This window comes from Halichoerus grypus, chromosome 8 (assembly GCF_964656455.1).
Source record: "Halichoerus grypus chromosome 8, mHalGry1.hap1.1, whole genome shotgun sequence".
Classification (NCBI taxonomy): domain Eukaryota; kingdom Metazoa; phylum Chordata; class Mammalia; order Carnivora; family Phocidae; genus Halichoerus; species Halichoerus grypus.
This window is the reverse complement of record NC_135719.1, coordinates 141326554-141339537: the sequence shown is the minus strand read 5'-3', so window position 1 is coordinate 141339537 and position 12984 is coordinate 141326554. Positions and strand designations below refer to the sequence as shown.

Genomic DNA, 12984 nt, shown 5'->3' with positions numbered 1-12984 from the left:
AGTCTTTGCTCACATGTTGCCCCTTGAAGCCACCATGGCTGCCCTCGTCCACACCGCAGCCCACCCACTCTGCACCCCAGCACCCTCAGCCCCCCAAAGCTGCTCTGTTGAGGGGTGAAAAAAGGACATGGCACTGTCCACGAGGAAAAGAGCCTTCCTATTTCCATGCTTCTCCCTTAATAGAAAGGAGACAGTTTTGGAAGCTCCCAGCCGTCTTTCCCTCATGTGTCGTTGGCCAGGTCTGCATGATGTGCCCACCTCTGAACGAATTAGGGGCAGAAGGATTGGACCAACCAGGCCTGGCTGAACACCACTGAAAACCCACCTCCTGGGCTGGACGCGCCTCCCCAAAGCCTGAGCCCTGCAGGGAGTGGGGGGACACAGAGGAACCTTTGGCCCCTGGTGGGGTGCGGAATTGGGAAGACTTATCACAGAGGGGGATTCTGTCCTGAACCCAAAGCCTGAGCCAGATTCCCATCGGCGGAGAAGGGTTGGAAATGCACATGCTCACTGTTTTCATCGGGTGCAGCACCAAAGGAGACTTTTCTCTCTAGAAATGGGGGCTTATTTCAGAGGTTTGCATAGAGTGCCAGGGTCTGATCTCGTATTTGTGGTTGTAAAGTCGGGCCACACACCCTGGCCCCTTTGGGGTGGGAGATGAGTGAGCGGCCCCACCCCCAAGCGGACCCACAGGGGAGGGCGGACGCCCCTGGCACTGACCTCCCCGTGGACACCCTGTGCCCATGAATGGATAGCAGTGGGCTGAGTCGGCCCCTTGTGTTCCGGAAACAATGGGCTCTGTGTAGGGGCGGGGGAGGAGGCTGCCCCACACCCCTCCTTCCGCAGTGGGGCTGGGGACACCGAGGCAGAGACAGGGAAAGGGCCATCAACTGTGAAGGAACTTCTTAGAACCTGTGTCCTTCTGGGTCCCAGGGGCAGGGCATAAGGCAGGGCTGAGATGGGGGGGACACAAGTCTGCTCCTCCACTGCCCCCCTCCTCTGAGCCCCAGCCCCCCCTTCTTTGACCAAAGGGCCTATGAAACAGGTTCCGTCGCCGCACAAATGTTTTAGCAAAGCTCCTGGACCTCACCATCCTCAGGAGCCCCGTGGACCAGCGGTGCTTGAGGTGAGCAGGCTGAGGCAGGGGCCGAGAGTGAATGGCTCGAAAACATTCTTCAGAGCTTCAGCAACCTGGGGCACGCTCTTCCCAGACAGCCGGACGGTGTCCTCGGGACCCTTCCTGTTGGGGGGAGGACATGGTACAGAAAGGGACGCCCCACACCCTAAGGGCCAGCTGTGCCAGGAGGTGTCCCTGGGAGCAGGGCTGTGAGACCCCAGGGGCGGTGCTTCACACACAACAGTGGCACGAACCTGGCAATGTCACCAGGCCCAGGCCAGCTTCTGACCGGTTTCCCACAGGCAAGGCTGAATGGCTCCTCTGGTCGGGAAGCACCTTCATGGGCATCAGCCCCTTGAAGGAAGCTGGGCGCCGCGCAGGGGGCCCTCCACACGCCTGCGCTCCGTGGCTGTGACTCTCTGATGGGCCACGAGCGGGGCTGCCAGGAGCAGGGAGCAGAGGGTGGCCTGCCTGACGTCACACAGCTCCCTGGGGCACCGGACCGCCAGCCCGCAGGAATCCCGTGGGTCTGCTCAGGCTCCTTGATACGGTTCACGTGGGCACATTCACAGCTCCCCTGTCCACAGCTGCTCCTTTTCCAGACACTTCCACAAGATGTGGGAGCATCTTGACCTCTTTTGCATCTCTTTTCTAGCATTTGCCACTTGGGTAATTATACATTCCTTGGTGGATCTCCTGATACGCTGTTGGTTTCCCCGCCTTGGGAGGGACCTCGTCCGGCTTGCTCACTCCCTGGACTCTCGGCTCCATCTCCCCAGCTTCACCCAGTTGACTGGGCCCTACTGGCTTCTCCCTTCTGGGACCCCTCTTTGCAAACTCTCGGGCAGTAATCTGGGGCAGCCAGGGCTCCCCTCCTTTGTTTCTTGTTCTTCAGAGATCCCCGCCTTCTGTGGCCTTGAGGTCTGCTATTTTGAAAACCATCTTTGTATGTGTTTGGTATATTTTGTGGATGTTTCAGGTGTGGGGAGGACAGCAAATCTGGCCCTGTTACTGCATCTTAGCTGGAAGCAGAAGTCCCGAATCTAAGGGTTTTGTTTGTTTGTTTAAAGATTTATTTATTTATTTTAAAGAGAGAGCGTGAGCAGGAGGAGGGGCAGAGGAAGAGAGAGTCTTAAGCAGACTCCGCGCTGAATGGGGAGCCCGACTGGGGCTCCACCCCACGACCCTGAGATCATGACCTGAGGCGAAACCAAGAGTTGGACGCCCCACCGACTGAGCCACCTGGGGCCCCCCAAATAGAAGTTTAAATGATGCATTTCTTGACTGGGAAGAAAGCAGCTCCTTTGACAAAGCGAAACCGAGCCCGGGTGGTTCCACATCACGTTCTCTGGTTGTCACTTTTATCATCTTTACAGACGTCAGGAGAGTTTAATGAATACAGCAGACAGAGCCTTATTGAGTCCCAGGAGAGAGGGTGTTGCGACCCCTGAGAGGTCAGGACAGCTCCTGCCTATCTGTCGGTGTTTGCAGAATCTTGGCCCAGAGCAAGGGGGGGCGGGGCGGGGGGGGGAGTGCCAGAGGAGGCGGAGCTCCAGCAGCCTCCTGTCTGGGACTTGACACCCTGCTTGCCTCAGCCTTCCCCGTCTGACCACCTGCCTCTCACAGGCGTTACCTTAGCCCTTGATCCTTAGCACCGAATGGCCTCCTCCCCTCAGCCACAAATGACCTTCCCCTTGCACATTAGCAAATCTGCACGTCTGGTCTCTTGGAGCCCGCTGGCTCCTTGAGCAAGTCGACCAGATTCTGACCAGCCCGGTAATGATCCGTGGGCAGCTGGTACCAGACCTGGTAAGGGCACAGTTTCTATCAAATCCATCTTTGCACTCCCAACTCCTAGCATGATGCCAGGGCTGCAGGTGCTCAGCAAATGGCTGGTGGATGCAGGAACGAACGAACGAACGAATGAATGAGCATCTTCATGTGATGTTACCTTCTCAAATATGCACCATCAGTCTGCTCACGTGCTAAGTTTATCGTATCTGCAAAGGAGTACTGGCCACACCAATAGGAAGGAAGTTCAGGCAGGAGCAGACCTGGCCTGCAGCCCAAAGCTCAGTGTCCCAACCCTAGCCCCTGCAAAAGATGCTTCTTGATCCCGAGCATCCCTGTTTGTCCTTTTTCTGAAATGATAGTTCTTAGCCTTCCTCCAGCTCTTACAGCCCCTGATCCTTCCTAATGTAAAAAGAATGACTGGAGCTAGGATAAATAAGGATGCATTCTTTGAACACAAGAGCTGTTTTCTTGGCAAAATCCAAGACTTATGCCCTGGACTAGATTCACAAAATACCTCCCTCTTTTCCTATGCATTAGCTTCTTGCCTTGAGTAGCTTCCTCACAGGTGTGTGCTGAGCAGTACACCGCTGAATAATATTGGGGGCCCGAAGCAGAAGGACCCTCTCAAGCCAGACTCCCTGCTTTCTGTATCAGCTTTGTCTGAAAAAAGTGAGCAAGAAGGAAATCCCCACCTCATTACCGATGAATGTAAAGAACATCACAAGAGACGCTCTGAAATTGAGTGTCAAATTGCAGATGAGTTTTAGGAACAATCCTTCTGTTTCCAGTTGATGGGATTTCTCAACAAATGCCCTGGTGGCATTTTTGGAGGGACAATTCGACCTTGTAGGAATATCCAGGTTACTGTTGTTTTCGGGAGCTCCTGGGCTCACCCACGTGTCTGGCTGGGGGCCAACCAGAGACAGCCCCTTTCCCCATATTTCCAAGTGCCCTCTGGAGGGGGGCTGCCCCCAGCTGAGGATACACACTGGTGATGTGAGCCCCAGCCACCTGTGGGCCATTGGTGGGCAGGTGTGAGGGTCCCCTTGGGCTGCAGGCATGGCCCTTGGGACTTGGTCCAGAAATTTTACAGCCTGAGGTAGAATTGACAGAAACCAAAATTGCTTCCCTTTGCAGTGAAAACAAGGAGACAAGCCCTTTGGGGTTGGGACCCCATGTATCTGGTTGCATTTCAGACTGTCCTACAGTGACCACTGTAGGGAAGATTGGGCCTGGATCTGTGCTGGGTCACTCCAGGAAGACTCGGCTAAGCCAGGGACGCCCCAAAATGAGGAACTGGGTGGAAGGAGGGAGCCAGGCTTCTCTGGGGGTGGGGGGAAGAGAGAGGTTTGTGTTTGATATTTCACCAAAAAAATACTGAAGACATTCATCATGGGGAAAAAGAGAATCCTCTTCAATCTCCTTTCCCTTATTTTAGAGCTTATTCCTATTTTGAATTTCATGTTCTATATCTTCTCAGTGTTGGGGTTTCTAAAGGCCTGATCTCGCCCTGGCTGAGAGCAGCCCCGTGGCTCGGTGACACCCTTGTCCCTGGCATCGCTCAGGGAGCATTTCCGAATCTGCTTGGTTGTGTGGTGATCTGAGCCCCACATCTGGGGACCTTGCATTTGTTAACGGGGCTTTAGCACCTGCTCCTTGCAAAGCCAATCATGACTTCCTGCGTCTCCCCGCCCAGCTGCAAAAATGCTACAATCCAGTAACAAGTCAGTAACCTATAACCCCTCTGCCCAGCTTGTTTCTCTTTCCTTGTTCCCAGCAGGCATATACAAGAGAAAAAGCACTTGGGAAAACAAGCATGGCAGTCCTTATAAAGTTACTCACACACACACACCCTAGGACCCGGCGAGCCCACTCCCAGATGTTTAGCCAAGAAAAACACAAAACGTATCTATACCACGCACGCAAATGCTTCTAGCAACTTTATCCACAAAAGTCAAACCCTGAAAACAGCCTAGGAGTCCACAACAGGTGAACGGATAAACGAATTGTGGCTTATTCATAGAATGGAATACCTCTCAGCAGTAAAAAAGAAGGAACTGCCGAAATTTGCAGCAACGTGGATGAATCTCAAGAACATTTTGCTAAACGAAAGGAGCAAAAAAACAAAAACAAAAAGCCACACACTGCATGATTACATTTGCGAACTTTCAAGAACAAGCAAATCTCATCAATGATTTTGAAAAGCAGAATAGTGGTGGCCTGCGGGGCAGGGATTGACTAGAAGGAGGCCCAGGGAAACTTTCTGGGGTGATGGAAATATTCTATGTCATGACAGTGTTGTGGCTTAGGCAGGTGAACGTATTTGTCAAAGCCGATCAGACCACACACTTCCAGTGGGTAAGAGTCACCATATGGGATTTACACCTTGATGATTAGGACAACAACGTCCATAGTAAGAATGACGATGGAGATGAAGCCATCCACAGTGTCCTTGGGAAATCATTCCCTTATTCCCCATGTGCTGTGGAGTCCCTGAAGGTGTCTATTAGTCATTGGACTCAGAGCCCAGAGCCTAGTTTTGATTCCTTTACACAGAGTCACAGGTCTTGAAGACCTGCCCAAAGCTAGTAGTGTCTGTCTATCTGTCCATCCGTCTGTCCCTCACCAGCCCCCTCTCTCTTTCCCTCCCTCCCTCTTCTCCCTTCTTCTTTCTCTCTTTCCTTCCCCCCCCCCCATTTCTTTTGCAATTCAGGGCACTTCTTTCCAGTTGTGTCTGGACATTTCAGAGCCTCTGGGATGAGGCTGTGTGACGTTTCTGCTTTTCTCAGGAGAGCGAACCAGCTTTGTTGTGAGCCTGATCTACCCCTGTGCTTCGTTATCAGCCCCACATAACTGGTGCCAAGGGGAGGACAAGCTCCCTCAGAGACTCCATGGATTGAGTAATGACCAAGGGGCCCCATGGCACCCAGGGTCAGATGCTTTGTCGGTGACACTTTTCCAGATTTTGGCCACCCGTGCAAATTGAGGCGGCTGTAGGTACTCACTGCATGGGCCAAATCCAAGAAGGGAGACAGCCTGCCTCTTAGAAGAAATCAACTTACCACACTGACATTGATGGGCCTCCCTTTCTCTCCTTCCTCCCGCAGTGTGAGCCCTGTGAGCCCTGCTCCCCACCCCCACCCTCAGAGGAAGCGGATTTAATGCCTCAACTGAGAGAATGAGATGTTCTGTTATTTTTCATGGGAAATTAAACCTGACCCTGCTGTCAGTTAGCTCATGCCAAGGGAGGATGGATGGCCCCGGCCTCAGCGCTTAACCCCTGCTCGGAGCACGTGTCTGGCTGGGGGCCAGCCATGATGTCAACTGCCGCTGGGGTGGGGGTGGGGACGGCAGGACAGGTCAGAGAGCCTCCATCCTGGAGGGCGGAGGACTGATGATGGTGAGGCCACCCTTGGTGTCACCCACAACAGTCCACCTCTGACGCGGCCGGCACCTGCTCATCCGGGGGAGACTCAGCCTGTCACTATGTCTTTCAGCCCCCAACTCTACCTCGTGCCCCGCTGAGGAAAGCTGGTGGTCGGGGCTGGTGATCATCATTGCGGTATGTTGTGCCTCCCTGGTGTTTCTCACTGTGCTTGTCATCATTTGCTACAAAGCCATCAAAAGGTGAGTGCTCCCGGGGCTCTGAGCCCGGAGGGGGCTCCGCCTGGGCTGGGGGCTGCTCCGCCCACCCCCATCATCTTTCTTTAAGCCATAAAAATTGTTAAGCACTTAGTAAGCAGAAAGAATGTATAGTGAATGCCCATATATATGTATACATGTATATATATAGTGACCCCCCCACCTGGAAGTAACAGGCCCTGCCTTGCGGAGCTCACTCAAGGTGCCTAGGACCTAAGAGTATGGAAATAATCCTTGCAGGGTGGGGGATGGAGCCACTGGAGGGAGGCGCCATGTTGGTTTGGTGTAGGAACTGGGTTTTGGAGTCAGATCTAAATTCAGATACCAGTTCAAACTGTGGGACCAGGAAAAAATCACTTTAACCTCTTTGACCCTCAGTTTCCCTACTTGTAAAATGGGGGGGAAGAATGACAGCCATATACTGTCACGAGGCATGGTGAGATGCTTCTGTCAACAGTATGCGCAACATGTATACTCCCCAGTGCCTGGCAGATAATAGGCGCTTGCAGAGTACTGCGTTGGGGTCCATTGTTCCAGTAGCTGCAGATAGAGGAGGAAGGGTGACACAGGGAGCCAGGCGTCTCTGGGGGGAAGACAGAGGTTGAGATGCCTCAGAGAAGATTTTCAGTGAACAAGACCTCAGCTGGGTTCTGGAGGATGAACAGGGGTGCCCCAGGGGAGTCGTAAATGATCCAAACAGCAGACTCACTTTCACAAACACTCGCTGTCCTTTCTGTAACTACCAACTCACCCTGCCTTTCAAAAATGATCACCAGTCACCACCCGCCTCGTGGAGCTGGGGTCTGCAGCCGAGTGTGGCTGTCATTGGGGTCTGAGGTTTAAGCTGTGTCCGGGGCCCCTAAGTCTGGTAGAATAGGCTATGTGGTGGATGCCCCTCCCCCCACCCTGGAATTACAGCACAGCAGCTTCCCCCCAGGTCCCCTGACCTCCAGACTTCCCAGCCTCCAAAAAATGTTCCCCGTCTACCCCAGCTTCCCGGGACCTTGGGGGAAGAGAGAGTCAAAAGACAAACAAAAATGTTGCAAAACACCCAAGGGTGCTAGGCATTGTTCATATATTTCTAATAAAGGTTTTGAAAATTCCCGAAGGCCCAAAGTTAGGGGGTCTCTATTAAGAACAATTGGAACACCTAAACTATTTCACTTTAGGCTTTCAATCCGTTGTTCTATGTGATTCCATTTGAATAATTCAAAAGCAGAAAGAGTAAAATATCAAGTTAAAAGTCTGACAACGAGTGCATGTTCAGGCACGGAGGGTGACAGGCCAGATTGAGTGGGAGCATCCTGGCAGGACACGAGGGGGACAGGGCCCAGGTACAGCAGCTCCCCGGGGATCAGCCAAACCCTGGGGATCTGCCTCTCGGCCAAGAGCCCCTTCTAGAAGCCCCCTGCCCTCATGCTATCAGATAATGTCCACAAACAATGACAAGTCGCAAGGGAGTAGCTGTAGCCCAGCGTCTCTTCAACAAGTGTGGGGGGCGGCTCCTGGCCCCCCTAACATTCCCTCAGTTCATCTTCGTCACATCTTTTTCCAATCCACTGCATTTTACAGATGAGGAACCAGGTGCAAAGGGGTAAAGGGAACTGCCCAGAATGGCACAACCAGGGAGCAGTGGACTCCAAATTTGAACGTGACTCCAAAGCCCAGCCCCGACTGCGGCCGGTATCACTAGGATTGAGCAAAGAGCGGACCTCATTATTCCTGTCTGCCCTTCCTCAAGGGTGCCCGGGCACCTGGGGTGTGGCGGTGCTACTTTGAGGAAGGGAGGACAGATGGACAGAAAGGCTCCAAGGCTCCCAGACCCTGCAATTCAGGGGGAGGCCTGGCCTTGGAGACCAAAGTGGATACGTTGGGAGACCCCCCGGGGACACAGCCAATCTGATTCCAAGTGGCCTACTGTGTGCCTGGCTCTGTGGGGGCAGAGACAGGTGAGATCCGGGCCGTGCCCATGGGCTGCTCACCCGACCGAAGGGCGGTGGGGGGCAGATACGCTCATGACCATGACCGCATTACAAGGCAGGTGGCCATGAGGCTGTGGGAGGCTTGCTGGCAGCCTGTGGCGCTGGCCGGAGGAGTCATGGCTAACTCTGATCGGGACGATAGAGCATCTGAGCTGAGAGCCTGCTGCAGTGGGAGGGGGATTTTGAGAAGCAGAGCAGGGAGGCTTTCCAGACAAAGGCACCTGTGTGAGCGAAAGCACCAGGACACCAGGAAGCTCCAGGACCGTGGGAGATGAGGCTGGAGGGAGCCGAGTGCCTGACGGGGAGGTGCTTGGCCCACCGGGCTGAGCAGCTTGCTGGGGCTCGGGAGGCACAGGGAGCTACGGGAGGTTTGCCAGGAAGAGCACGCAAGACCCACCAGTAGCACTGCCAGAGAGGGGCCACTGTCGCCTCAAGGACGCCCTTCCCACTGTTCCCCCCCCCTCAAAGAGAGGCAGCATTCTCCGGTCACCTCTGCCTTCCCTCTCTGCCGCAAACTTCGGGAGAGACGTGCTGTCTGCTCCAACTTCAGGAGGACACGAGGAGAACTAACTCACATTAATAGCTGACTGGCGGCGTGGCCAGCTGTGGGTGCTGGGCTTTGTCCCAGTGGAGCTGGGGGTCGGCCAGGAAGGCGTGTGGGGGTGGCCCCTCCCCTCCCCTCAGAGCAGCCTGAGGGGCCTCCTGTCTGCCCTCTGTCCCCTTCCACAGGCTCTGAGCTCTTGGTTCCTGGATCTGTCAGTGGCCTGGAAAGACACCAAGCTCAGGCCACATGGCTCAGTTGATCCCTTCCAGGGGTGTGGGCGGGGCTCCTTTCCAGGGTATGGGCGGGGCTTTCCTCCCAAGGATGTGGGCGGGGCTTCCTCCAGGGTGTGGGCGGAGCTCCTTCCAGGAGTGTGGGCTGGGCTCCTTTCCAGGAGTGTGGGCGGAGCTATCTTCCAGGGCTGTGGGCGGAGCTCCCTCCAGGAGTGTATGCTGGATTCCTTCCAGGGGTGTGGGCGTGTCTCCCATCCAGAGGTGTGGGCGAGGCTTCTTCCAGGAGTTTGGGCGGGTCCTGGGAGTAAATGGGGTTGAAGCACTCCAGGACCGTGGCCGTGGGGTGCGTAAGCGCCCCTAGGACCAGGACAAGGGGATGAAATGGTGCCACAGTAACTAGAGAACCTAGAGAGCCCGAGACTCAAGAGGGGCCGCTTAGCAGGAGCTGTGGTTGGAACAGATGGAAATGAGCCCCAGAACAGGAAAGGTAAGGGAGATACACCCCAACCTCTGTCCACCCTCCCTCGTCTCCCGAGGGCGCCTCTCACTGGCCAAACCCAAGGAACAGGGATGCCCGGGACATGCAGTGGTAGGCGTCAGCCTCCCAAGGCACAGGGCAGGGAGAGGATGGAATGGATGCGTGGGGGCGGAAATAGAGACCAGCACAGTCCCTGCTCTGCAACAGCACCATGATCCGCATCCTCCTCTTCGAAAGGCCTGGGACATGGGAAGAAGACCCAGCCCTCTGCTCCTCCAGACCTCATCATCCAGAAAGGGCATCCCCGCCCACAAGGACAAATAGTCAGTGACTGGAGGGGGCTCTCTTCAGGGTCAAGTAGAGGCAGAAATAGAGGCCAGCACTCCCAGAACTGGCCTGGAAGGAGGCCTGTGTGGGAGAGGCTTAACCCCTTGGGGGAGGGAGAAGGGGGCAGCCCGAGTTATAGCCTGTGTGGGAGAGCAGATGGCCCCTACTGCTGCCCGGGCTGACCTCTGCTGGGGGCTGTAAGAGATAGCATCGAGCCAGCCAGCTATCTGTGTGCATTTCTCTCCAGAGTCAATGGAGGATTTCTTGCTCACGGCCAATTCTTTTTGGTTAATAATTCATTTGAAACATGCCTCTTCTCTCAGGAAACAAAAGCATTTCATGTCACTGTAAAACCATTAAAAGGAAAATTCAGTGATAAACCCAGGTCTTTTTTTAACTCTCACAGCCTGATGTCCTAGGGGAGGATTTCCAAGAGATCTTTGTGAATGGCCCCAACACAGCCTTGGGGAGCCAGATTGCTGGGAGGATGGTTCTAGAATCAGTTGGGGTAGCAAGGTGGTTCTGGAGACGCCAGCTTGGTTTGGCATCTGGGGTGCAGGCCGCAGGCTCCACAGGCCTCTGCAGGAATGGGAGGCGACAAGAGCAGGTGCAGAAGCAGCACCCCACGGTGCCCTCACTGGGCATGACCTTGGTGGGAGGTGGGGTCGAATCAGCACTTCCTACTCACAGGCTTAGTGAATCAAACTGCGTCCTGTGAGTCAACAAATGCACCCAGAGTCCCAACTCTGAGCTGGGTGACATGGTGCTCGGGGATGGGGGTGCTCCAAGGCGGGGAGCCCAAGGAGGGGCACCTCCCCCAGACCCAGGGCCCTGAGAGGTTTCTTGGAAGGGGAATGGTGTTCATCAGACCAAGGGGCTCAGAAGGGGAGCTTCTCACAGCGGGACTAACTCATGCAGTGGCCCTCAGGTCCCCTGCCAATGACCCCAAACTCTGCAGGGTCCCCAGCCATGGGAGCCCACACAGCTTACATTTCAGTGGCCTCCTCCTTACTATGAGCTTGCTGTGAGCAGCTTCTTCTTTTTTTTTTTTTTTAAGATTTATTTATTTATTTGCGAGAGAGAGCGAGGGGAGGGGGTGGAGCAGAGAGAGAGTCCCAAGCAGACTCCAAGCTGAGCTCCCGTCCTGGGTGCTTCGGGCACAGTCCCTGCCCTCGAGGCACACACCTCGTCGGGGGGTGTGGGGAGGAGACAGTGTTGATCAGACCACCCCCAGGAGAGGAGTATCTGGAGGGACTACCAAGCGGAAATAATGTAAAGCAGACACAAGGAAAGAAGCTATTGGTCCAGGACAGGATGGGGACCTCAACCAAGCAAAGATCGATGTGAGTCACTGAGACAAAGTGCCAGGGCGCAGGTAGGAGGGCCAGGCCAGCGGGAGGAAGTTCACAGGCCCACGGACTCTCAGGGGTGAGGCCACCGTCCTAGGGGGGCATTTGCAACTTCTGTCGGTGCCCCCCCATTCGTGCAGAGAACAGGTGACACCCATCCCCTCCAGGCCCCCCGCCTCGAGTCACCCCCGCACCCCAGGCGCCCAAAGAGCACCTTTCCTCCTCCTCCAGTCATCCGTGGCACGGGGCCTTCACCTTCTGCCATCGATCTGCCATTAAGCCACTTGACGGCCGTCTCGTTCCGATTGACAAGGTATTGGTGGACAGACGATAGGAGGCTGCAGAGCGGTGTGGCCGATCCCGCAGACCGCTGATTGCGGGCGGTGAGCAAGCGTGCTGCTCCCTGGGAGTGAGCTCCGGTGTGCGCACCCGAGGGTGCCCGAGCACACACGTTGTCGCTGGGCTCTGGTGCTCCTCGGCCTGGTCCACAAATAGCACCTACTGTGTGCCGCGGACTAGACTAGGTGCCAGGGATGTAGAGATTCACAAGACGAGCCCTCAGCCCCTCACTAGTGGTGTAAGCGGATTAAATACACACACACACACACACACACACACGCACACACACGCCTGGGGGCCTCCATCTGGTAAGTGTCTGCCTTCGGCTCAGGTCCTGATCCTGGGGTCTTGGGATCAAGCCCTGCATCCCACTCCCGGCTGAGCGGGAAGTCTGCTCCCCATCACTCCCCCCTCCCCAACTCATGCTCTCTCTCTCTCTCTCTCTCAAATAAATAATCTTTTTTTTTTTTTAACTGTTATGCAAATAAATAACGTGCTTTTAAAACCTGAGTGCTGTGAAGGAGGGGGAGAATCCGAGAGAGCTGGAGGAGAGAAAGAGAAGAGGTTGGGAGAGGGGGTGCTCCCCGCACCCCAAGAGTCGGGAACGCTGTGCCTGCTTCCTGACGCGGCTTTATGGTTAGAAAGAAACGTTAGGGCTCCGTACATCCACAACCACCTTTTTACATTTTTATCGAGGTAATACAGGCACATAGTTGAAAACGTCAACTTGCCACAAGCCTGGTAAGAAACAAAGCAGCCCCCTAACTGCCCCCCCTCTCCCCACAGCCACATTCTTGAGAGACCACCGCTTCTGGGTGTCAGTGGTCTGGTCTTTCTCTCCATGCTCTGAGCACTGTGTATATGGCTATGAGGATTTTCTTTCCATTTCATACATTATCTGTTGGCTTTCCAAGAAGCAAGGCTCAGCACCCTCCCAGGGCCCACAGACATACGGAACACTGCCTGGTCCCCATCACAGGGGCCTCCCGGGTGGGGGTCGTGATTAGAGTCTACCTTGGCACGACAGCGTGCTGTCTGCGGCTCAGTCACCTCGTGTGCGGCGATGTGCTTGCTGCCCTGGAGTCAGCGACACCTCCTCTCCCTGTGCACTGCTACCTCAGGTGATCCATCCCGAGGTGCCGGGTTTGCCTGGAGGCTCTGTCCGCTCCGGGGCAGCCGGCA

General features: G+C 55.1%; 1 protein-coding gene across 2 annotated transcripts in view; it reads left to right on the top strand.

The window, feature by feature from the left end:
- The window catches only part of PRIMA1 (proline rich membrane anchor 1), a 58867-nt gene that overhangs the window by 35635 nt on the left and 10248 nt on the right, over positions 1-12984 (top strand). For both annotated transcript variants that reach the window (XR_004910520.2, XM_036071058.2), the window contains exon 4: positions 6409-6538. Coding sequence is in view for 1 of the 2 variants with exons in the window: in XM_036071058.2 (XP_035926951.1) it covers positions 6409-6538 (130 nt within the window). In the remaining variant the exon portion in view is untranslated. The remainder of the gene's footprint in view (positions 1-6408; positions 6539-12984) is intronic.